We start from the raw sequence: 25,908 nt of genomic DNA, 5'->3' as shown, positions 1-25,908 counted from the left end.
CTAGCCGTCGCAGGCCGGAACTGTTCTGAATCCAGCTCACATCATACCCAGAGCGCACTGCTGCGGTCTATCCACTTCAACATTGCAGTAAATTAGCTCTTTGAACAGCAATTTTGGAAACACATCATCATTCCTTTACAAGATGCAGAAAATACTGTGTTTTGTTTTAGATGACGCATTAAGGACAACATTGTTAGTCAGAATGTATAAATCTTGTCATTTATTTGTCATCACAGACCCTTGTTTTTCCATTCGTAACCCACTGTACATTTTGGGGAGGAGGCAGCAAAAAGAAAGTTCAGTTCAGTAGTATAAATACTTAACATGCCATTCAGAAAATGCATACAGTAAAAACAAAAGGAGAAACAAAACACCACCAAGGTTCTCCCTCGACACAGGGAGGAAAACAGAATTGCTCAGGCAATATGTACAGCAGTGAAAGACACTACAGATTATGTTACCAGTTCTGCTGCAGTGTCCCTCTACTGAGCAGGAATAATGTGGTTTGGACCTCATATCAAGAGCAGGCTGGAGGTTGCAGGTATCACTACTGGACAAACTGCATGATTTTATTAATAGGTACCCTGAATAAGAGTGCAGCTGTTATCAACAGCAGCTCAGAAAACAGCTATGGCTTTTAGAGAGCAAGTTAGTACAGTACACTTTTAAACATGACTGTGTACTAATGCAGCGATACAGGTATCAAGCTCATAGCCAACTAACATTCTAAAACGGCTTCTATGTAATTGGAGTCTTATTTCCATCTCTGTTATGACAGACTCTGAATATGACAGCCAAACCAGTGACAGGTACCCTATTACACACGTTACTCGAACAAGGTTTCACAAAAAAAGGCAAAATATACAAAAACAACAATTCATATTCGAAAGCCAATGAGAAGCAGTGTCAATGAATCCGCCCTGAGCCACAATGCATGACATTATCCCCCAAGTATTACAGGCACTTAAAACTGCAACATACAAACGGTTATTTCACAATGTCCTGTACAAACACTTTTAATAAAGATCATGTTTGCTTACTGTCTTTGCATGTTTCAAAGAGTCTGATAATTCCTTATTATTTTCGACCTTTAGCGTTTCCTTAGAACCCACTGCCGGCCGCATTAACAGTTTTAGGGTCTCAAGGATCACCAAGTCTGGGACAGACTCTAAGCATTTAGTCCAGTGCAGGGTTTGCACCATTTTGTTCTGAAGGGGATGGACTGTTATAAATCCATCATACAAAGGGGCCTCTGATTAGCCAATTATATCATTCTCACTGCTGGCAGACGTATTTATGACACACAGTTTTTACATAGATCTGCAGAACTGCTTGTCCAATTGTAATGAATCTTGCCGAGATTCTCCCAATCTACAATAAATGATATCACTACACCTCCTCCTTCCCCCTTTGACTTCTGTATATGTATTTCTATAGGGGCTCTGATGTCAAGCAATTGTGATTACGATATTTCATGCTTGGCTATCAATTATTTTTGAAACCCAGAATAGAAAAATCAGTCCCCATCATACCAAAACAATAATAGAAAACAAAGATATAAAAATCAGCTTTATCAAGCTGTACAATCACACTTGCAGAAATATGTTCCTTATAAAAATCATTATACAGATATATTATTACACGCTGTGGTGGCATGCATTAGTGTTGCCAAGCAGTTATCTGAACTAACTCTAAGAGTAAGCACTGTTGAGCTCTTATAAATAAACCACAAAGAATTAATGAAACATACAGTAACTGACTGCGCATACTGTACCGTACCATGCTAAACTAAGTTCTGTTAGCAAGAAATCCAGCCAACACTACTGTATTTTATTTGATGGAGCATTCATAAGATGCATGCAAGATTTCCTGCTTTTATGTAAATTACAAATCCCTTTAATTTAGGCTAGCAAATTACCCTGGATAGCCGAGGAGTTGAGGTGGATTTGTGGTCTATCCACTGACTCCAGACCAGAGCCAAGGATTCCCCAACCGACCTAACCCTCCCCGCCCGGACAGTGCTTGGCCAACTGTGCGCCGCCCCCTGGGAACTCCCGGCCATTGTCAGTGGCATAGCTTGGATCTGAACTGGCGATCGCCGAACTACAGCAGGCTGTGTGGTCCAGTGGTTAAAAAAACGTGCTTGTAACCAGGAGGTCACCAGTTCAAATACCTTCTCACTCACTTACTCACTGTGTGACCCTGAGCAAATCACTCCTTGTGCTCTGTCTTTCAGGTGAGACGTTGCTGTAAGTGACTCTGCAGCTGATGCATAGTTCACACACCCTAGTCTGTAAATCGCCTTGGATAAAGGTGTCTGCTAAATAAACTAATAATAATCATGCACTCTGTGCAGAGTACATTTACTGGATGCACCACTTGGGAGCAATCTACTCACATCTTAATGCTATAATTCTGAGTGCAAAAAACATGTGATTTTAAATTAGTACCACATGCCAGGAATTTTCTAAAATCCATTATTCCACTCCCTTTGATGAAACCTACATTTCCTTCATTATGTACGTTGCTAGAACTGCCCGATTCAGGCCAGTCTAGTATCCAGTGCAACAGAACAGCACACAAACCAAGCGTTCTTTACAGCGTTCAATACTGTGCATTGCAAAGAAAGAGCTGTGTGCATTCTCCCTTGAAATTAAGGACCGCATTAAAGAATTGACTGACTTCTAAAGATCAGTCAGATTTCTAAAGATCAGTCAAGTTTATTGTTTGACTTGTAGAGTGGTACCACCTAGTGGCAGGATTGCTGAACTTAAACTCAGTACCACTACAGTACATACAGTATCAATTTGTTGTTGTCGTGTCGTCCAAGTGGCACCGGTTGGGCTTAGCTGGCATTTAAATGCTGTCTAATGCACTCGTTTGACTTTCTGTTGGTTATTATCTGAAGTGAACAATAAGAGCCAAAAGAAACTCAGGAAGCAACATGGAAAACAAACTGAGAAATCCAATAACCTGTTTAATATTTCAGTAGCCAAAGGCTTCCAGGTACTGGGACCCCCTTGGGAATGAAGCCTACCCAGAGAAAATTGAAACACGTACACAATATTAAAGGGATCACGTCACTTGTCGAATACCAATGACACCTAGTAAAAGCATCATTACCAAGGCTTTGTCTTGCATTTCAGCTGTATATATATATTTGTTTTCCAGACTTTGTTTTCACTGCAGCTCACAGTTTAATTTCACTTATCCTGCACAACACTATAAATCTAATGGAGGGACTTTCCATGTGCAGGAAATAGGATCCCACCTGACCCTGCATCATTTCCTCTGCGCATCAGAGAATACCGCTCAGGTGGGATCTAGGCACTACGACAGGAAGTTCATTTATAGTGGCAAGAAAGACGTGGAAATAAAGTCTGGTAAATCAAATATGAAAATCAGAAATCCTTGGTTGTTACACATTTATCACTGAATGGAGAGACACAGCAATTATACATTAACCGTTTTGTCATGATTCTCATTGTAAAACCAGGGCATTACACTGCAGGCAGTCCTTGTCCTCTAGTCTTCCTTGTTGATCCTTTAGATATGCAGTGTACAAAAAAGGAGTATGAAAGAATAGTGCATTTTTAAAAGTACTGTATCCACTTTGGGTGGTAACATCACATTATAATAATAATAATAATAATAATAATAATAATAATAATAATAATAATTTGCTAGAACCACTAACAAATGCACAATCAATCGCTATTTACCTTTTAGGATTTCTGTAAACATTATTTATAAATAAATCAACAAATAATTCAAATGTGTTAATTTGGCTTTTCTTCCTCTTGTAAAGTTTGCAAATATATCCCTTTGCTAGTATTCAAAGCTGGGCAAAAGTTAAAACTCACAGGGTTGATAATTTCATAATTAAAATATATTTTACAACAGGGAACAAAATTCATAATGGTTCTGAGCCCCTAAAATACTGCCAGATGGTAAATTAATTGAAACATTACTTATAAATAAATCATAGTTCTTGAAAGTGGATACAGTACTAGCATGACTTCTTACTAATAGGATTTCATTCCACACTGTGTTCATATCATCAGTAGTACAAAAAGGTAAAGAGGTAACATCAGGTTGTCTATCTGGGATGTGTAGGCTTCCAGTAAGGAAACTAGTGTTATTGACCCCACGATCCAGCTGTAACTTGTGTTCAGGTTAACAGTGCCGTCAAAGATCAGCAACAAAGCAACAGCGATGATCTGAGCAAAGATGGAAGTGGCCGTTCCCTCCACGGTCTTCTTGGTCCCAGGCCAGCGGATCTCCCCAAGGGTGCTACCGAAAACAGAAGCCACAGTGTCCCCAACCCCCACTGCGAGTACCCCTGCGTAAGGTACCAGCGCCCCTGCACCAGGGAGGGTCCCTTTGGGGGTGCAGGGTCCAGGGAACAGCCAAATGGGAAGGGACACCCCAAGGAGGAGGTAGATGTGTGTGAGGATCAGGGGGCCAGAGTCACGTTCGTCCAGAAAGAGAGTCAGCAGCTGCCGGAGCAGCTGGCCTGTGGGTCTGATACGGAAATATCGGACATACTCCAGGAGCATGAAAACCACCAAACAACCCACTGAGGCCACGTGGAGGAGCTGCCGGTCGTAGATCAAGCCAGGGACGTACGTGGCCACCACAATCAAATGGAAATACTTCCTCACCAGCGTGGATGCCTGGTGTTTCTTGGACATGGATGACCTCTTGGAGTTCTGGTGCAGGACGATCACGGAAGCCAACGCTGCCAGGAAAACCCAGTAGCCCAACAAGTAGATCCTGGTCTGGCTGTGGAGCATGAAATCAAGCAACCACATGATGGGATGTCTGTGGATGAGAAGAGCCAGCCACGGCAGGATGATCCCCAAGCCTAGAACGGCTGTCATCATGTGAAAAAAGAGCGAAGAAACCCAGGTTTCTGATTCCAAGAAGCAGAAGAGCAGGGAAAAGAAGATTCCCAGGAGGAGTGATCCCACTACTGCCACCAACAGGAAGTAGTTAACAGGGTCTCCTTTTGCCTCTGAGGCATTCAAAGAGCGTTTGATGAGCTGGTTGATGACAAAACTAATACCTCCCACAATGATCAACGCTTCCCCCGGAGTAAAACAGCGAGGTAGCAGGTACAAGAGGATCAGACTGAGGTAGACAAAGATCAGAAGGACCTCCAGCACTTCAATGACTTCTGAGACAGTCAGGATTTGCTTTATGGTGTACAGAACAGCACTGCTAGCGATGCCTGAAATGACACAGGTGTTAGTGGGCACCGGTCTGGTAATGCCGAGGGCTATCAAAGAGAGGAAAAGGGCAAGAGCCATGCCTGTCGCTGTGACCACAAGGGAAAAACGCTCAAAGAACACATTGCCAGAGTCCTGACAACGTTCTTTCACAGCCATTCCAATCAGAGGCATAACCATGCAAGCTGGCAATATACCACTGTTGGCCGAGGGCCTGAACTGAAACACCGCCCCGCCAGACTTCAGTAAACGATCCCACTTGTGCTGGACGTAGAAGGCTTGAATGGCCAAGGTTATGGCGCACCAAGAGAGTTGATTCCAGATCACAGAATGGACACACAGCACAATGCTGAAAACCACCAGAGATTCCACAAGCACTGGGTTGGTCAGCATGATTGCAGCGTTCACTTCCCTCACAGCAGTATTCATAACTTGTTTTTTTTTAATCCAACACAGTTGTTTCTTTTACACTATTTTAATTCCACCAGCAATTTAGTATTTACATAGTCTTCAGATTCTGCTCCATTTTACAATATCTGTAAAAAACTAAAAAAAAATGAATATATTAGATTCAGCCCTGTATACAATTCAGAATGTATAGTGTCACCAGTCCCCATTACCAGTTTCTGGTACTTTAATGGAGTACCTGGTTTATCATTGAGAGATTCCTTTATACTAATTATATATTTTCCCCAGCTAATTGATATAGAGTAAACCATGCTTACTGCAACCCTACACCGCTCTGGACTCTTGACCGGAGGGTTGCGGGTTCAATCCCAGGTGGGGGACACTGCTGCTGTACCCTTGAGCAAGGTACTTTACCTAGATTGCTCCAGTAAAAACCCAACTGTATAAATGGGTAATTGTATGTAAAAATAATGTGATATCTTGTAACAATTGTAAGTCGCCCTGGATAAGGACGTCGGCTAAGAAATAAATACTAATAATATATTACGTTACTAATGTTATTCAGTTTAGAACTATGCAGTAAATAAGCTACTCTGTTCACTAAATGTACCAGAACACGCCACAAATGTACTCGTATTACATACAGATCGCATGTTTCTTCTACAGTAACCTCACACATTACCGAGACTTTTTAGTAATGGTGTATGCTTTCTGTAGCTGAAATTCACTGAAAATGAAAAACGTCGACTCCACTAAAAGTAAAACAACTTATACATGTTCCACATTGGTGATTGCTACAATGTGTGTGTGTTTGCATCTACGGTATTACACTACATTAATGTTTACACAATGATCATCTATCAGCGATATTAATATTAAAATACACATTCAGACAGCTATAAAAGCAACTCAATGCGGTAACTTACAGCCACGTTTTGCAGCATTCATTTTGCTTCTCTTATTGATCACTGACCCCGGCCTTCAAACTAAACCGTTCAGTTGATTTTACTGTTATATATTTAGAATTTAGACACAGCGTACCTATCGATTGCTAGCGAGGTACAAAAAATAAAACCACACCATCGTTTGTTGGTAACAAAAAAGCGTTACCTTACCTTTTCTTTGCAGAACCTATCACAGGAATTATATTTTTGTCCAATCAGGGATTTTTTTGCAGACCTTAACCCTCACCCTGGAGGTAGCCATATTGACAGCTAATGGGGGGTTATGCACGCTTGTCACGTGAAGAGGGCAGCCAATCATTACTCACAGGGGCACACGTGATTGTGGTTGCCACGCTGCTTGGCATCTCGGCTTCAGAAACTTATTTTTTCTGCTAAAAGTTTGCGTCACATGACTAGAGTGCGCTGAATGAAAGATCACGTGTAGGGGGGAGAAGATGGCGGCTGCGGAGATGTGTGTCAGGTACTAGAAAGAACATAAAATATTGTGTTACTATGTAGTAAGAATATAAAACATTGTAAATGTGTAGAGTTTGGGTATAAAGCGGACTAAAGCCGAAGGCAGTATAAGTTGTTTGGCAGTGTTTGTTCATCCACAGTGATTTTTCTTTTTAAAACTATACAGGCTCGGTGACAGAACGTGTGGAGGGAAGCATCATTCATGATGAGTTCGAACCATGTTGTCAAAATGTCCCTTAAACAACTTGAAAAAAGTCGATTTTTGTTCCCCTGGAAACTTTGAAAGATCGCCAGGGTTAAAAAGCAGTCAAATAAGATTTAAAAAATACGTTGTCAGACACTCTTGACAATTCTAGACAACTTGTGAAGCACGTCTTTGTACGACTGTGTGGCAGAGTATGCACTCAATGAACGAATCACAGCGATGTGTACCCCTGTTCTGTTCATCAGATATACGATTGTACAATACAAGTTAGACATGTATACTGAAAATGCAACTAAACGCCGGCCAGTTGTATCGTACGGGTTAATTTACTTTTTTTGGCAGTCGGTGTTGATACCCGTGTATTTAAAAGAAAACAATAGAACATCGTAGCTATTAGTGTAATTTTGATATTGCGTTTTAGAATATAATAACTACTACGACTATACTATTTTACATTTCACTTCTGTTTTTGTGTATAGGGTTATTCTTGTTAATGTGTTTTTCCCCCTGTTATTTTTTGTTCAGGAGTAGCAGAGAGTTATGGACTATCTTGATAGGGAGATCAGCACTGAGAGACCAGGTATGTTCCATCATTCCCCTAAACAAATGTAATCTTGTGACGTACAGCAACACGCAGATGAAATGGGATGTGTGTTTTCAGTTTCATAATTTGCAATCAAGAAGCATTTATCCAGAATTCCAAATGATTTTGATGGCAGGCAGTAAGAGTTTCTGACATGAATCTGCTTTTTTGGTTTGTTATATAGCTGAATTCAATGTGCTTTTCTTTCTGATTTAGACCCAGATTGAAGCAGAGCTGGACAGAAACTGGGAGCGGTTGCTATCAGGACTGTCTTATTATAAACCCCCTAGGTATGTTGATGATCTACAGAAAGTCCTCTCAGTGGTGCTGATTCTGCTGCTGTAAGAAACAATGCGAGGGAAGTGGAGAAGGGGAAGACCATGAAGGGTTATTAAGGGAGGTGATGCATTCAATATGTGTTTGAACACTGTAGGGGTGTTAATAGTCTGGACTTAAAATGTTTAGGCAAGTCTTAAACGTTAAGAATTTAACACATTGTTCTGAATTAGACATTGGTAATATAGAGCCTTTGTCAAAAATATGCAGTAGATGTTAATTATTATGTGTTTATTTAGCAGACGCCTTTATCCAAGGCGACTTACAGAGACTAGGGTGTGTGAACTATGCATCAGCTGCAGAGTCACTTACAATTACGTTTCACGAGACGGAGCACAAGGAGGTTAAGTGACTTGCTCAGGGTCACACAATGAGTCAGTGGCTGAGGTGGGATTTGATTTACAAGCCCTTTTCTTTAACCACTGGACCACACAGCCTCCTTAATGTAGTGACAGTGCTTATCTTTCCACATGCTGCCTTACATTTTTCTGATTGGTTTGGGATATTGCTTGTATTAGTATTGATGGTAATAATAATATCTCTTTTCTTTTACAGTTCTGCTTCAGCTGAGAAACTTAAGGCGGATAAGGATGTGGCTCCACCAATGAAGGACTTTGGGTTTAGAATTAGTAAATTCCTGGTAAGTAATGCCAGAGTAGGTACAAATAATGAATACTAGCTGGGGTGGTATATGAATTCACATAGAGTATAATAGAGAGCACACCGAACCTCAGTGCTTTCAATCTCATTGTATAACAGGGCCTGGATGAACAGCAGAGTGTGCAGATATTACAGTGTTATCTACAGGAGGACTACAGAGGTACCAGGGATGCACTGAAGGTATAAAGAGTTTCTGTTGCCTTAATAGAACTGTAATGAGAAATAAAATTAAAAAAATAAATTAGTGTTAATTTCAGAATTAGAAATACACCTGTATGATCTTGATTTACCTCAAAACTCAATGATATTTCAAGCATTTGAAACCTTTATTTATCTTTCTTTCTACATTTTGTAATGTTTTTGCTTCGTCTCCAGTCTGTTTTGCAGGATGAAAGGCAGAGCCAAGCGCTGCTATTAAAGGTGCGTTTTAAAATCAGTATTCTTCAAATGATGGGAATAGTTTATGGGAAGAGTTGTTGATTCCTGTATCTTGACATTGATTGTTGTTCATTTACTAATACTTATCCTCTATACAGCAGGTAACTTTGGTACAGACAGAGATAATGTATCCTGTATTTTTTTTTTCCTTCAGGTTTTTGATTACTACTATGAAGAGAGGATGTGCATGCTGCGCTGTGTCCTATTACTTCTCACATACTTCCAGGACGAAAGACACCCATACAGGGTAAGATGCCAACTTCATATTTTCAGTATTGGAGATAATCTTACCCATCTTTCACTTTGAATCCTTCAGATGACTGACATATTGTGGTTACAGACCTGTATTCCTGATAATAAAGTCAGCTAGTTTCTGTGATTCTTTCAGCCCTGTTTCATTACTGGTGTAGTGCATTAAAAATGAATCATTTCCCTGCCGCATTGTTTAACCACTGGCCATATCAATGATGCATACATTTTGCACATAGATTTTCTATTGGAGATGCCATTCCTCATACATTATGTCCCTAGGGAACATTTCTGTTTCACATTGCAATGTAATAAAGACATAAATATGATGATTCTTTTACATCTTTATAGGCGGAGTATTCAAAATGTGTTGATAAGCTGGAGAAAGAGCTGGTGTTCAAGTACCGACACCACTTTGAACTGCTGTTTAGAGCAGAAGCTCCTTCGTGGGAGACACATGGCAATCTCATGGTAAGTTTAATTAATTAGCAATAGGATATTTTAAATAACCAATGTAAATGTAAATTGTTTCAGTGCTTTTCCATAGTCTGTGCTTCTATTGCATTTGAATGCATATAACTTCCCCATGGACTGTGCCGGTCATCCCTTGACTCTGTTGCACTCCTTTTTTTTTTTTAGACTGAGAGGCAGGTGTCTCGATGGTTTCTACAGTGTCTCCGGGAGCAGGCACTGCTGCTGGAGATTATATTCCTGTACTACGCCTACTTCGAGATGGCACCAAATGACCTCCTAGCTTTCACGAAAATATTTAAAGATCAAGGGTTTGGAAGCAGACAGACAAACAGACACCTGGTGGACAAGAGCATGGATGCACTAATTGATCGAATTGGGTAAGAATTAGATATGTCACCAAAAGCCAGGCATTCTTGAAAATATTAAGTAAACATTGATTAAAGGATTTGTCTGATTGCACAATTACTGGATATTCCTGCATTCAGACCCCTTATCGCAAATACCTATGTGAGGTTATTAAATGGGTGTTAATGATGATGCACGGGCCAGTAAATTGAGATCTCTGTATTATGTGCAGGTACTTCAGTTCTCTCATCCTGGTGGAAGGGATGGACATTGATTTCCTGCACAAGTGTGCCCTTGAGGATAGGACAGCAGAGCACCAGTTTGCTAACACTCCCACAGTCTGCAAAGTAAGAGTCATTGTATGTACTCTCAGATCTAAAATAGGATTGAGAGAGAAATTGGGTCCTCGTCTGATGTTTTTTTCTTCGTGTTCCTAGGAAATGGACCAGCTGTTACAAACATTTGGAGACATTCCCCATCATGCACCTGTGCTGCTAGCGTGGGTATTGCTGCGCCACACACTGAGCCCAGACGAATCCAGTCCTGTGATCAGAAGGATAGGCAATACCTCCCTGCAGCTCGGTGTCTTTCAGTACCTGACAAGCATGCTGAAAGCTCTGGGTGGCAGTGGTAACAATGTAAGTGTCCCTGATTTTTACAGCTTGTGCTTACGAGGATGTACCTGTAAACAGCCCCCATAGTAGTACAGTTCTCGTGAATATCTGGTTTCATCGGCTCCCCCTTGTTTATGTGGTTGTTTTGTGTTCCAGTGCACAGCCAGTACAGCACGGATGTGCGTCTATGGCCTCATTTCCTTTGTTATTACATCTTTTGAGGAAGATGCTCTCGGAAGCCAGCAGGTAGGAGGATATTCAGAAAACTGCATGCTATTTTAACTTTGCTACAAAGAAAATAGTACTGTGATATATTTCTTTGCAATAGTTTAAAATATGTTCTGTCTCTCTATCTAGAGACGGTCCACCATGCTATAATAATCCCTTTTTTTTGTATTATTATTTCTTACAGCACCTAATAGATGCAGCTTGTGAAGTCCTAGCTGCCCCCAGCCTTGCAGAACTTTTCTGGGAAACAGTAAGTGGAAATCACTGCATTTAGTAGATGTGTGTCAGCCAGATGAAGAACTTCTGCTTTTCATGATGTGGTATAAGGAAAACTGACATTTTAAATATACATTTTTGTAAAAGACTGAAGTGGAAATCATTGCCTAGTATAGATGGAATAATTAACTTTATGACCAAATAATCTCACCCAAGTAAAAATCAAACACATATTTTTTTAAACTACCATTTCGGGGCTGACAAATGGTGGATGGAATGTACTGTACTGTACTGTACTGTACTGTACTGTACTGTTTCCCCCCTCAATAGGGATGAAATATGAGCACATTTGTTTCGACAGAAGCCGACTCTGGGTCTGGGGATGATCTTGGACAGCGCAATGGGAATGTTCCCACAGAAGATAGGCCCCCTCCTTCAGCTTCTCACAGCTCTGCTTTCAGACAAATCTACTGCTAAAAGGGTAAGGGAGGTCCCTGGATAAGAGTTTCCATAGTAAATTGTCTGCTAAGAAATAAATAATAATAATAATAATAATATTACAGGCTTGTGTAAGTGTTTTTCTAATAATATCACATCAGTACCCATAAACGCACAGAAAAGAATGAAATGTATTTAGGGTTTACAGGTTATTGAAAATGATATTGTCCTCGCTGTGTATTAAACAGGTGTACAGTTTCCTGGATAAGATGTCGTATTACACAGAAGTGTACAAACGCAAACCTAACGACATCCTGTCACATGAGGATGAGACCATCTGGAGGAGACAGACACCCAAACTCATTTATCCCCTCGGTAAGACTCTTTCTATTCAGAGGGGTTTGAATTTAAAACAGTCATGATTTGTGCTGAGTGAAAACCGTGAAACGTAAAAATCTTTTGTTCATGGGAAGATAATAAGTGGTGACCACGACTGCAGAGGGAAACATAAAACTCTTAGGAAAGTTAAATGTTTCATCTAAATTTATGCACCGGTTATTTTGTGATTATGGATTTCTCTATTTCTTTTTTTTTTTTTTTTTTTTTAAGGTTTGGGGCAGACAAACCTGCGTATGCCGCTAGGTACTTTAGGCCAGGTGGTGCTAGGAGAGCAGGGGTACATGGTGCGCTGGGATTACTCCTACAGCTGCTGGACCCTCTTCACCTGTGAAATCGAGATGCTGCTACATGTCGTGTCCACTGCAGGTGAGGAAGGCTTTCTGTTGTTACAATGTACCTGCCTCACCTTGAGGCTGCCCAAGTCTCTGGTTCTTTTATTTGTAAAATTCCAGAGCTTGTGAATGGTGTCTTATGTGCACAGGAAAGCAACGCAGATCGAAACTGAATATTTTGCGCCATATAGGATCAAAACGTTGAACTGGAAAAGACCACATCTCCTACATTTGGCCATTTTCTCTAGGAAAGTCATGATACTGTTCACCTACATCTTTATAGCTTTGTAAAACAAATGAATGGCAAAAGATATACAAATCCAAACTTTTTTTACTTTTGCCCTCAGATGTCATCCAGCACTGCCAGAGAGTCAAACCAATCCTTGATCTAGTCCATAAAGTAATCAGCACCGATTGGTCAATTTCTGACTGTCTTCTCCCAATAACATCGCGTATTTACATGCTACTGCAGAGGTAAGTTTTAGAATAGAGGTCAGAAAGCCTGGTTAATTTCAGCAGATGGTTTAGGGCAATAGTACTCAACTCTTCCCCTCAAGATCCATTCCAGTCCTGGTCTTTATTCCAAGCAGGTGCTAAATGAGTTAATTGCCTGTTAACAGCTTCAATTAACTACATGAGAACGTTCTTGGAGTAAAAACCTGGACAGGACTAAATCTTGAGGGCCAGAGTTGAGTACCACTGGTTTAGGGGATTCATTTAACTATGTTTATTATGTGTTTTTCAGACTGACCTCCGTTATAAACCCACCCATTGATGTGATTGCTTCCTGTGTGAATTGTTTAACAGTATTAGCTGCGAGAATGCCAGCAAAGGTAGGATTCTTGTAAAAAAGTGAACATTTTAAATAAGTGTTCTTTAATGGTGGAAATTATATACCTTTAAATCTTGTAAAAAGACCACTGCCAGACCACCAGTAATGCACATATACAGACTACAGTACTGCTTCATATCCTTTGTATTTGCTTTTATGAACCGTGTTTGAATTTAGGGAATGTCCAAGTTTTTAGCTAACAAGTGTGCATCTTGGAGAATATTTATTGAAGAACTACAGCCTGAAGAATAGACTTGGTTACTTTGTTCTTTGATAATCCTTGTCTGTGTTGTGTTTCCACCAGGTTTGGGCAGACCTTCATCACACAGGATTTCTGCCGTTTGCTTCATCTCCTGTGACCAGCATTGCACAGTCTATTAGGTAAGGTTAATTAAACAGATCGCATGCTGCACATATGGGATAGGTAAAGAAGAATTTGTAGGCAAATCTGTAACAAATAGCAAGCAATGCTTTTGCATAAGTATAGAACGACATAAACCACTAATAATAATAATAATATTATTTATTATTTTCTTTCCCTAGTGCCGAAGGTATGAAGGCTGGCAACTACGGCAATCTGCTCATTCTAATTGAGCAACCGCAGGGGGAATATGCTGTGACGATCGCTTTCCTACGCTTGATCACCACGCTTGTCAAGGTAATGCTCTCTGTACACTAACCGCCAATACTCTCTGAAAAATGAATGCATGGAGTGTAGTGCGTCCAGTTTACAATGTGATTGATTGTGTTTTTTTGTTTTGTTTGTTTATTAGCTGCGTTTTTGTTTTTTCCTTTGTCAAGTTGTGGTGTATTTGCCTAAACCATTGGCTGCAATGATTAATATACACACAGCGTCTGCCATGTATACTATATAACACCATCATCCCATAAACAGACTCTTTTATTAATGGGGTTATTCCTTACAGGGCCAGTTAGGTAGTACACAGAACAAAGGCCTTATTCCTTGTGTGCTGTTGGTTCTAAAGGAGATGCTGCCAACATATCACAAGTGGCGCTACAATGCCTACGGGGTGCGAGAGAGAATAGGTAAGGGTATTTCTTTAACAACAAATAGAAATGCACTGAATTTGAAAAGTATGATTTTGATATATACTGCAGAGCTAATTCTTGGAATTTTGATGCTTGTTGTACAAAACCCATTTTTTGTCTGATTTGTTTATTTGGCTTAATTCGGTTTGTCTTGTTTTTAATGAATCTGAGGCAATACCTAAACAAGAAAAAAAAACAGTACTTGACTCCAGCTTTACAAGCTGGCCTGAAGTCATTGTTATCAGAATGAATCTCATTATAATTTGTGTCAATTATCATTGCAGGCTGCCTGATTCTAGAGCTGATACATGCAATTCTAAATCTAAACCCTGAAGGAGAAGGAAGGTATGGCAAAAAAAAACCCCTCTGTATTCCCTAAATAAAGGAGGGCGTATTCTTGGCAGTCAGAGATTTACTGATAAGAAGTAGATAGATGTGATCTACATCCATCGTATGTACATTTTTCAAATCCAGCGTAAATGTTAAGTGTGACAAACTATATCCCGTCCCTGCTTCCCCAGCGGAGGGTAATTAGTCAATCGTAACCATGCTTTTCTCACATCATTTCTTCTTATGCTTGTGTGTTTTGTTTTCAGTGCCCCGAGTTTGCAGTCCCTGTGCATCTACAGCCTGGCTAACACCGAGGCTGGGCAAGCTGTCGTTAATATCATGGGCGTCGGAGTGGATACCATTGATGTAGTCATGGCTGCTCAGCCAAGCAGGTTGGTTTGAAAGAGTACCACGTGGCTTTTATACCAGATCCTCTCATAACCGCATTCTTGTCAAAGGTATCATGTTCGAAACCTGCTTCTAACATCTGTAACAAAAAACAAACATGTTTGTATGTCTGTATACTTCTTTCCATTGCAGTGGTGGGTCAGAAGGACCTGGACAGATGCTGATTCAGACTGTGAAGCTAGCCTTTTCAGTTACTAACAACGTCATCAGATTGAAGCCTCCCTCTGATAACGTGTCCCCCCTGGAGCAGGCTCTGACGCAGCATGGTATGCTTACTTTCTATAGTAGTGAAACAATTGAATTAATTTAATCTGATGTGTTAGGAATGTTGTGCTTCCTCGGTATTGATCCCATATGTTCTTATTGTAAGGGGGAAGAAAACGATTACTAAAACATAACCGGCTTTCTAAAAATAACGGGAATTTTAAGGCTGAAAGGAAATCCTGATGTTTACTTCATTTTGATTTCAGGTGGCCATGGAAATAACCTGATTGCTATTTTGGCGAAGTACATCTACCATAAACATGACCCAGCACTGCCACGCCTTGCTATCCAGCTGCTCAAACGCTTGGCAACGGTATACAGCTCTGAGCTATGTGTTGCATGTAAAACTATTAAATAAAACACAATTCTAAGGGATTAGGATTGCTTCTAATTCTTTAAAATGATTTGCAGGTGGCTCCCATGTCGGTGTACGCCTGCCTGGGCAGCGATGCAGCTGCGATACGGGACGCTTTTCTTACACGTCTGCAAAGCAAGACGGAGGACATGAGGATCAAAGTTATGATCCTGGAGTTCCTGACAATTGCAGTGGAGACGCAACCAGGCCTCATAGAGCTGTTTCTCAACCTGGAATTAAAAAACGGAGCAGAAGGATCAAAGGTAATACCAGTTCACACAGGCAGTTAAATATATACAAATATAGTCTTTTTTTTGTTTTGTTTTTTTATAGATCCATTGACACTTCTAGGCACTGTGTTTGCTTGCAGGAGTTTCTGCTTGGGGAATGGAGCTGTCTGCAGGTTGTTCTTGAGCTGATTGACTCCAGACAACAGGGGAAGTACTGGTGCCCTCCACTGCTACACCGAGCAGCCCTCTCCTTTCTCCACGCACTCTGGCAGGACCGGAGAGACAGTGCCATATCTGTACTGCACACCAAGTGGGTAACGTCCTACCAGCGTCTGCGGGTTGGGGGTTTTAGGAAACTTGCTTGAATTATTCATAACCGTTTATTCAAATACATTTTCATATTTATTGAAGGAGAAAAAAAAACAATTTAGCAGTAGATATGTCCATGTACTGTTCTAAAAATTCAAAAGACTTTCAAATATATTATACAATGTCAGATTGTGAGACATGAATGAATGAGTCGATTAATGCCAGAGGTCTGTTTCTTTAGGGAGAAATTTTGGGAAAATTTGGCAACTCCACTTTTTGGGACCCTCCCCCCTCCCTCCGAGACAACAGAGGTAAGGGTGTCAGAACCAGCGTATGCACTTAACGTGAAACTGAGAAGGCTAATACACCTCCTTTATACCTTTTGACAAGATGATTTGTTGCAAAAAGTTCCACAGACTATAGGGCACAGTTCCCTGTTTTTAAAAGTATGGAAAACTGAGGGGCTGAGTTATTGAAGACCACTTCTAATATTATTATTATTATTATTATTATTATTATTATTATTATTATTATTATTATTTATTTCTTAGCAGACGCCCTTATCCAGGGCGACTTACAATCGTAAGCAAATACATTTCAAGTGTTACAATACAAGTAATACAATAAGAGCAAGAAATACAATAACTTTTGTTCAAGCAAAGTATAAGTGTGACAAACCACAATTCAATAATACAGCAGATAATAGTGATAGTTACATCAGGGTATGATTAAATAGTGATAGTTACATCAGGGTATGATTAAATACAAAGTACTACAGGTTAAACACTTGACAGATTACAGTATTCTGAAGTACAGGATTAAATGCAGTAAAATAGGGGCAGATAAGAGCAAAATAAAGCACATTTACATGAAGGGTGATAGTGTCCCAGGATACAAACAGAGGAGTTCTACAGGTGCTCTTTGAAGAGGTGAGTCTTAAGGAGGCGCCGGAATGTGGTCAGGGACTGGGCAGTCCTGACATCTGTAGGAAGGTCATTCCACCACTGTGGAGCAAGGGTGGAGAAGGAGCGGGCTCTGGAGGCAGGGGAGCGTAGCGGAGGTAGAGCTAGTCTTCTAGTGCAGGCGGAGCGGAGAGGTCGAGTGGGGGTGTAGGGAGAGATGAGGGTCTGGAGGTAGCTGGGTGCAGTCTGGTCAAGGCATCTGTAGGCTAGTACAAGAGTCTTGAACTGGATGCGAGCGGTGATCGGGAGCCAGTGGAGCGAGCGGAGTAGTGGAGTAGCGTGGGTGAAGCGAGGCAGAGAGAACACCAGGCGGGCAGCAGAGTTCTGGATGAGCTGGAGCGGACGGGTGGCGGACGCAGGGAGGTCAGCCAGGAGGGAGTTGCAGTAGTCTAGGCGGGAGAGTACCAGGGCCTGGACCAGGAGCTGGGTAGCATAGTTGGTGAGGAAGGGTCGGAAACTCTGCATTTTATAAGATGCTGTTTTAAAATCTTTTTTTTTTTTGTTGTATTTTCAGCCTTGTATACTTGAAACATGTGCCTTGGTCATGAAAATCATTTGCCTAGAAATCTACTACGTTGCCAGGTAATTGTAATTCAGTCTGCATGTCATGTCAGCCAGAAGATCATTTGCCTACATGATTTGGTCTGTCTGTATTTTAGTTTCTGTTCTGATTTTTTTTTAATCGTCATCATGTACCTATTTTATCTGCTATACAAGTTGCATAATTCCAATGGGCATATAAAATAAAAATTAAAATAAGTGTATATTGACTTCAAAACTAAACTGTATATGGCTCCAAATATCAAGTCAAGTCATCTCATGAGGCAGAATAAAACCCGGTATAAGATATTTTGTGGTAAAAGGTGATAGACTTTTAACTACACTGTGGATAAGCACATTACAGGCACCCTGCTAAGTTCAGTTACACAGTGTCCTATTTTTTTTTTTTTTAATCGTTACTTTAAAAAGTTTTTTCGATTGCAGCGGTTCCCTGGAGAAGTCTTTGAAAGACACGCTGGTGAAATTCTCCAGCAGCAAGCGCTATGAATACTGGTCCATGTATGTGACGTCACTGGTGTGCCACATGGCTGAAACGGAAGGGGATGGGATCCGCTCAGTTACAGAGTGCCAAATGTTAGTCTCTGCTTGGAGAATGCTGCTAATCCTCTCCACTAGTCATGTAAGAACCTTTCCTTTCTATTCTGTTTTTGTTGTAGATTCGGACCCTTACGTTTGTAGTCTTTTAATACATTTCTTGCATGCAGTACGTATGGCTTTTAATAAATAGTTAAAGAACAATCACCTGCTTGTTGGTGTGCGATTTACTAAGTAACTTTGCAAAAGGACAACCCTACTGTACTGCAACTAATTAAACAGTGGTTAGAGTTTTTACGAAGCTTATCGCTTGAACTCGTCTCTGCCTTGTTTCTGCAGTCCGATGTGATGCAGCTCACTGATGGTAGTGTTCGGGAGCAGCTGTTCCTGGATGTCTTAAGTGGGACCAAAGCTGCGGTAAGGCTCTTCTTAAAACTTCCTGTCCTGTTTTATCCGTAGCCTGCAGCTATGTGTGTTTGCAGTCTTAAGTTATTTATGATTTTATTACTAATAAAATCCTTTTTTTTTTTTGCTAGCTGTATTTAAACCGTAGTTACAAGTTGTGTTTTTCCCCCCTCTTTTTCTGCAGTTATTGGTGCCAATGTCTGTCCCTTGCCTGCGACTTGGATCAATGCTGGCCACCCTGCTATTGATTCTGCTCAAGCAGTGGAAGAGGTGAGTGTGTTCTGTTGCATCCTGGGACTTGGTGAGTTTCGAATGACAGGGGGTGACTACTGAACTAAGGGTGGTTTTGACCAAGGTCATGTAGATTAATGCTTAGTCATATGAGCTCAATTATTTTGTATTTGTATTCAGTACCATGAACAACTTTCAAACATACAGGAAACTAGCACAGCTAAAGCAGTTGTCTTCCTCTTCAGTGTTCTCGTTTCAGCTCCTGACATACTGGACCCACTGGCTCAGGTCTTGGAGAGCATCTTACAAGCAGACCAACAGCTGATGGAAAGGACCAAGGCAAAAGTTTTTTCTGCACTTCTTTCAGTTCTGCAGAGCCTACAACAAAAAGGTGAGAGCAACAATTCTTGAAATGTATTTGTTTACGACTGTAAGTCGCCCTGGATTAGGGTGTCTGCTAAGAAATAAATAACAATAATAATAATAACAAAAAAAAAAAATGCATACTATGAAAAGCTAAAAACTAAAAACTTTGTCACTTAATACACTGAGCTTGCATTTTCGGTACCTGAACAGAAAGAAAGCCACAGGGATCACAATCTGTTGAAGCCTGAATCGCATGTTTAATTCACTGTAGTGGATTTATAAATGTAAGCATTTAATTAACTGGTTGGATTGTGGTTGATTTGTATCCTTTGGGGTAATGTCTCTTTGTTATCTGATTTTAGACTTTTCTGTAAATATATCTGTGTGTCTGTTTATTTATAATAAGCTGTTACCTGAATGTGTTGTTTCTTTCAGAGGACGAGCCCCCCCACATTCCCCAGCTCCCCCAGCTTCTGCTTAGTGTTTGTGAGACGGCACAGGAAGAGACATTAGCCCTGCTGGACAGCACACGACACGCAGCCGTGTTCGGGGAGAGCGTCTCGGAGGACAAGGACAGTATGGAGACAGACACAGCACCAAGGGCATTGCATAAGGACCAGAGGGATGGGGTAGGCAAGACGTATCACTTTTCTTGCTAAGTTACAGTAACGCAATTAGAAATGTTACATTTGCAGAAGCCATCTTCTGAGGCTATGCATTTTAAATTGATTTACTAAGCTGTACAGTAGGTTAATTCAGAATGAATACCCTGTTTGTATTCATTTAATGTATTAGCCTCAAAATGCCTTCATTTAGTTTTTATTGCTGTATTGCATGTGTTCCACTATTTAATAATTATTTCATGATGTGATAAACCCTTTTTTTGTTTAGAAATTAATAGCAATTTTGCAATCTGATAGTGTCTTGTAAGGTGTGGGGTAAAATTGTGATTTTAAGATTATGATTAGGTTTATGTGTAGATGCTCCTGGAAGCGTGGATGTCGTGCACATACAGCTGTGTCTTTTTAATGTGACTGAGAGCTCTTGTGTTGCCTCCTCTCCCAGGTGTGTGTGCTGGCCCTGCACCTTGCTAAGGAGTTGTGCAAGATTGATGTTGAAGGGGACCATTGGCTGCAGGTGATGCGCAAACTACCTGTGATCCCCTCAATCCTCGGCACCCTCGAGCTGAGCCTGCGGCTGAAACAGAATTTGCATTTCACTGAAGCTGCCCTGCACTTGCTCCTCACGATGTCCCATACCCAGCAGGTAGACACAACAGCATGCATGCACTGGTGCAATTCTTGTGGAATATATATATAGGGTAGCTGATTGGAAGATATTCCTTGTTTCTTTTTATTCCTAGGGTGCAGCAGCAGTGGCTGGAGCTGGAGTCATTCAGAGTATCTGTTTGCCCCTTCTCAGTGTTCACGAGATCAGCACTAATGGAGCCTCCCAGGTGAGCAGCTAATGGGAATTACTGTATATTGTAATGAATCTGCATGTCTTTATAATCCTTCACATACAGACGCTCCATGCTGTTTTTTAGCCTGAAGAACACGCAGTATCTCATTCAGCCCGTGTCTTGAGATTTAAAGCCATTTTAAAGCCCAGTGTTTCTATGATTTTCAGAGCTCTGGTTTTTCGCGTAAGTCCCAGGACGCCCCCTCTTGGCCTGGTGTGTATCGCCTCTCCATGTCCCTGATGGAGAGCCTGTTGAAGACGCTGCGTTATAATTTCCTGAATGATGCCCTGGATTTTGTGGGGGTCCATCAGGAGAGAATACTCCAGGTAGTCATTGCATGTGTTTTGTCGTACAAGTTTATTTTTTAGTATTTCTAAACAGACAAAAAAAACATGGAAAGTAACTGTATCATTGAATCAGCAATGTATAGAGCAGTAAAAAAGAAAAAAAAAAAAAAAAGCAGTGCGGACAGTGCAGAGTTTAGCCTGTCTGTTCTGAATGTTCACAATGTGCTGGAGCAGCCTGTTTCACTCGCTGTGCTTCTTGTTTAGTGTTTGAATGCAGTGCGGACAGTGCAGAGTTTAGCCTGTCTGTTCTGAATGTTCACAATGTGCTGGAGCAGCCTGTTTCACTGGCTGTGCTTCTTGTTCAGTGTTTGAATGCAGTGCGGACAGTGCAGAGTTTAGCCTGCCTGGATGAAGCGGATCACACCGTGGGGTTCTTGCTGCAGCTCTCCCACTTCTGCAAGGAGTGGCAGTTCCACCTGCCACAGCTGCTGAGGGATGTGCAGGTGAGACCTGTTGGCTTTTTTTACCTTCACATACTTGTGAGCTTCTCGGCTGCAAAATGTTAAATATGTGATGTGATGTTTTTTGCAGGTGAACCTATGTTACCTTTGTCAGACGTGTACCTACCTTCTGCACAGCAAGAAAATGCTCCGTCACTACCTTCAGGTAAAAAACATATATCTTCTTACTTGCATACATACTAGTATAATAAAGGCTATTTTATTTATTTATTTATTACTTAAGATACTTGTTAACTTGGGTAATAATTGAAAGGGTGTGTAAAAAAATAAATGACAAGAACCAGTATGTTTTATAAGCCTTGCAGGCAGTGTAAACAATGCCCAGATTTACAACAAGGTTTATAACGGTTATTGACTGTTCATTGACGCACGGCACACTTCACAACAAGGCTTATCATAATACTATACTCTTTCAAGGACAAGCTGTTGACTGGAGCTAACTGGTGATTTATGAACATTCAGAACATTGATTTGTGAAGCTAATGTTGCAGCATGTTTATTTAAAGTCTGTGTGTGTGTCTCTAAAACCTGTTTTTTTTAACACTCTGCAGACTAAGAATGGAGACGCCATCCCTGCCGGCCCCCTCCCCCGGTCTCAGCGAGCCCCACAGACCCCCTCCAAGCAGCCGAGTTCAGAGGAGGAGCAGGCGGAGCACAGAGCCCTACAGACGGTGCAGTGCAGCCTCCTGAAGATCCTCAGCAAGACCCTCGCTGCTCTCCGCCACTTCACCCCGGACTTCTGCCAGATTCTACTCGACCAGGTAATGGGCCAAAGTGTCATGCTTTCCACACGCTTCTATTTAAACACAGTTTGTGCCAGGCATTAAAATAAGATGCCCTTGCATTTATGTCTGCATCTGTATGGAATGCATCAATTAGTTAACATCGTGATGGCCGATCACACCTTTTATAAAGAATAGTGTGGTACTGCTTTTTGAACTATGTGACTGTTCTAAGGGTGGCTCTATATAGCAAGCTGCAGTAAAAACCACGTGAAGCATGTTTCTCCTAACTCACTCTGAATGTTTGTTATACGCAGTCTCTGGACCTGGCACAGTACAACATTCTTTTCGTTCTGAGCTTCACCACACCTGCGTTCGAATCTGACGTGGCACCCTCCTTTGGAACATTGCTGGCCACCATAAACGTGTCCCTGAGCATGCTGGGAGAGGTAAGGAGGCCGCTTGTTTCCAAAAAGCTCAAACTGACTTCTCCGAAAATATACTGCTGCACAACTTTTGATATTTTATCTCCTCCATTAAAACAGGTTGAAAAGAAGAAAGAACCAGCACCCTCGAATGTTGGTTCATCGTTTGAGGAAACCAAGCCAGTCAAGTAAGTGGGAACAGGAGGTGTGAATTTGTAGGGCCCTGGTGCTATGTAAAACCGCAGTCAGGGCTGTGTATAAACCCTGTTAATGTATGTATGTATATATATATATATTTGTAATTTTTTTTTTAGGTCTCTCCTGATGTTTTCAATGGAGAACTGTTTCCACATATTGATCTCGCAAGCAGTACGCTACCTTAAAGATCCCACCGTTCACCTTCGAGATAAACAAAGAATGAAACAGGAGCTGAGCTCTGAGCTGGTAGGTGCACTTCCACACCGTTCTGTACTCTCTTCTGTTCTGTACTCGTTTTGAAATTGACATGGACAGATAGGTACACCTGAAGAAAGTAAAAGCCAGTGTGGAGCATACAGTTCAGTTAAGATTTGACTTGTTATCCTGTGATATCTAATCTCTACCCTGTTTGGCCACCAGATGGTGTTAAAAAACAGAATAATAATGCCAGAATTTTTTTTGCACGTTGCTTAAATGCATTTTATACTACTGTATATGCACGTAAGCTACCAGTAAATAAATGAGATCATGAAGCAGCGTTCATAAGAGTCCCAGAATACAATGCATTAAAAAGATTATCTGCAGCACAGTGAGGACCGTATTTGAGTGGGAGCTGCATTGGATCTTTTGTTATGGACTATTTATTCTCAAAAACATTTGTTTTTTAAGGAGTCTTTAAAATGTATTCAGAATGAATCAGATAGAATTTAACATCATAAGATCAATGAAGTCAGTAATTTTTTAGATTAGACCTTGTACGAATGGTTACGATTTTGAATAGTGTTAGTAAAAAAAAAAAAAAAAAAAAAAAAAAAAAAAAAGAATTAGGTATTTAACAATGTAAACAATTTTAAGAATATTAAAACTATTAAAAATAATGTGATGTCTTGTAACAATCGTAAGTCGCCCTGGATAAGGGCGTCTGCTAAGAAATAAATAATAAATAATAATAAATACATATATACATATATATACAAATCTGCAGTTTGTACGATACTGTAGTGATCAATTCTCATTCTTTGTTCTGATCTCTCTTTCACCACAGAGCACCCTCCTGTCCAGCCTTAACCGTTATTGCCGCCGGGGTTCCCCCTCCTCCCCGGCAGGGGGGCTGCTCCCCTCCCCTCAGGGCAAGCCCTCTGCCTCTGGGTCCAAATCGGGGCTGGAAGGCCAGGATCTGATTCAGCTGGTGCAGGCCTTTGTCAAGCATGTCCAGAGATAGACCAGCACAGCATTGCCTTCGAACAACTTATTTTATTCAAACTGTTCAAGCAACCAAATATAAACAAGAACTAAAAGATATATTGCACCAATATATTTTTAAAAAACGATATTCGATTTTTTTTTATTTTTTATATCCAACCTTTTATATCCACCAACAACAAAAAAGAAGAAACTTAACTGTAGTTGAATTTAGTTGGTAGTATTTTTCTTCAGTAATGACAGAAAGTTGTTGGGTGGTGTATTTAGTGGGAGGTTAGTTGACGCCTGTTATCAGATTCCTATTTCAGCAGAAGTATTTTAGAATATTTCTTTTAAAAGCACTTGTGCTCTGGTTAATCATATAAGACTATGCAGTTTTATAGTAAGTTTTGTATTTCCCTTTGCCACTGAGTGACCTGCTGTAAAACTAATCTAATCTGATCCTCAGATTTGTTGAGGGTTTGTTTTATTTGGTCTTCATGACACCCAAGAAGAAACCCAACAGTTATGCTTATGTTTTGGTATATAACGCACACCGTCTGTAAAACCCCTTATTTATCATTGGATGCATATTGGATTTTGTATAATTCCTGAAATAAATTATTTGTATTAAATGCACTGAACAATGCAGCAAACTATATAAAAAAGGTGTGCGATATAGATCAAAAAGAAGTACAGTAATTCAGTTACTTTTTATTATGGTTTAAACTGTCCTATAAATGACCCTGTGTGGACTTCGTTTAATACATCACTTATAAAATAATCAATATGCAGGCTTTTGCAGTTGTTGATGGCCATTATTACTCTGAGTCTATTTCCGTATGTAGTTCTGGGACTGTGCTGATAACTGCTGTGTATCTTGTTCTGATTGAAAACTGAAGCTGATTTTTAAGGCATGTCTCAGAGTTTAAAATCAGTGTAAACCAAACTGAAGCAGGTTGTTTCTGATACCTTTTTGTTTTGTGTAAAGTTGAACAACTCTGATCGTTTAGTATTTGTACAAATGCAATGTTGTTGAGTTTCTGTGCTTTTGAATGGCTTGTATGCTTGTTATTTCATATCAAGTGTTTGGTTTTATTGTGTGTGTGTGTGCACGCGAGCGACTACCATGTAAGTGTGATGGAGAAAAAAGTACTGTAGACATTGGATGTGTCTCAAAAAAACTGCAAAAATGTGTAGTCTTACAGAAAAACAATGGAATTCATTTTTTCTTATAGTTTCATATTTATACAATTATTAAAAGACTCTTGTAGAAGACATATGGATACTGGTGTTTTTTCTGTGCATAATTCTTACTGGTAGTACCTGGAAATGTTTGAAGTTGGAGAATATGAAAATTAATGCATTTACGTGAACAGCAGCTATTCAAAACTTCTGTCTGTTCTTACATTTACTTAAGATGTTGTAGTCCTTTGTAAGGAGCTCTAAAAGCCATGCTTCCTAAAATCTTCAAGATGTGCAATGTCCTTTAAAAGGAACATTTGAACTGGGTGTAATTACAGAAAGGTAACCTAATTAGCATTTAAAATGTATTTTAATTCTTCTCTCCATCCTAATGAAATGAATATATTTTAGATGCTAACTAATGGGGCTGAAGTAATCAAGTGCTTCAGCTTATACCTTCATCGGCTGTTTAGAGGCAGTGGTTGTGGTTTTATACACAGACAGTGGAGGAT

The 25,908-nt window shown here is 40.4% G+C and overlaps 2 protein-coding genes across 6 annotated transcripts; one reads left to right on the top strand and one right to left on the bottom strand.

Moving 5' to 3' along the window:
• Positions 1-203: 203 nt before the first annotated feature.
• On the bottom strand, positions 204-6,874 carry LOC117422467 (dolichol kinase-like). 4 transcript variants are annotated; one of them, XM_034037548.3, is made up of 2 exons: positions 6,755-6,874; positions 204-5,777 (listed from the first exon to the last, which is right to left on the bottom strand). In XM_034037548.3, the coding sequence occupies exon 2, from the start codon at positions 5,658-5,660 to the stop codon at positions 4,053-4,055; it is 1,608 nt and encodes a 535-aa protein (XP_033893439.2). In that variant the 5' UTR covers positions 5,661-5,777; positions 6,755-6,874; the 3' UTR covers positions 204-4,052. The 4 variants fall into 4 exon arrangements, with proteins under 4 accessions (XP_033893439.2, XP_033893441.2, XP_058842963.1 ...); XM_034037550.3 differs by having other exon boundaries at positions 204-5,767; positions 6,755-6,860; XM_058986980.1 differs by lacking the exon at positions 6,755-6,874 and adding an exon at positions 6,681-6,718 and having other exon boundaries at positions 204-5,767.
• An 88-nt stretch (positions 6,875-6,962) lies between these two features.
• LOC117422456 (nucleoporin NUP188-like) lies at positions 6,963-25,489 on the top strand. 2 transcript variants are annotated; one of them, XM_034037499.3, is made up of 44 exons: positions 6,963-7,064; positions 7,791-7,845; positions 8,065-8,138; positions 8,740-8,824; positions 8,944-9,024; positions 9,220-9,264; positions 9,437-9,529; positions 9,883-10,002; positions 10,171-10,382; positions 10,583-10,697; positions 10,788-10,988; positions 11,121-11,210; positions 11,377-11,442; positions 11,770-11,889; positions 12,095-12,221; positions 12,456-12,611; positions 12,925-13,051; positions 13,323-13,410; positions 13,714-13,790; positions 13,953-14,067; positions 14,336-14,456; positions 14,744-14,804; positions 15,056-15,181; positions 15,330-15,463; positions 15,668-15,774; positions 15,873-16,079; positions 16,187-16,356; positions 16,597-16,666; positions 17,832-17,899; positions 18,302-18,497; positions 18,752-18,829; positions 19,002-19,087; positions 19,294-19,439; positions 19,850-20,043; positions 20,480-20,680; positions 20,778-20,870; positions 21,044-21,202; positions 21,529-21,666; positions 21,755-21,829; positions 22,236-22,445; positions 22,724-22,855; positions 22,952-23,019; positions 23,146-23,275; positions 24,075-25,489. In XM_034037499.3, exons 1-44 carry the CDS (start codon positions 7,039-7,041, stop codon positions 24,249-24,251), a joined length of 5,220 nt encoding a protein of 1,739 aa, XP_033893390.3. In that variant the 5' UTR covers positions 6,963-7,038; the 3' UTR covers positions 24,252-25,489. The 2 variants fall into 2 exon arrangements, with proteins under 2 accessions (XP_033893390.3, XP_058842917.1); XM_058986934.1 differs by lacking the exons at positions 21,529-21,666; positions 21,755-21,829; positions 22,236-22,445; ... (2 more) ...; positions 23,146-23,275; positions 24,075-25,489 and adding an exon at positions 21,428-21,490.
• The last annotated feature ends 419 nt before the right edge of the window (positions 25,490-25,908 follow it).

This window comes from Acipenser ruthenus, chromosome 15 (assembly GCF_902713425.1).
Source record: "Acipenser ruthenus chromosome 15, fAciRut3.2 maternal haplotype, whole genome shotgun sequence".
Lineage (NCBI taxonomy): Eukaryota > Metazoa > Chordata > Actinopteri > Acipenseriformes > Acipenseridae > Acipenser > Acipenser ruthenus.
Note: the sequence above shows the minus strand (reverse complement) of the source record. Positions and strands in the feature narration are given on the sequence as shown.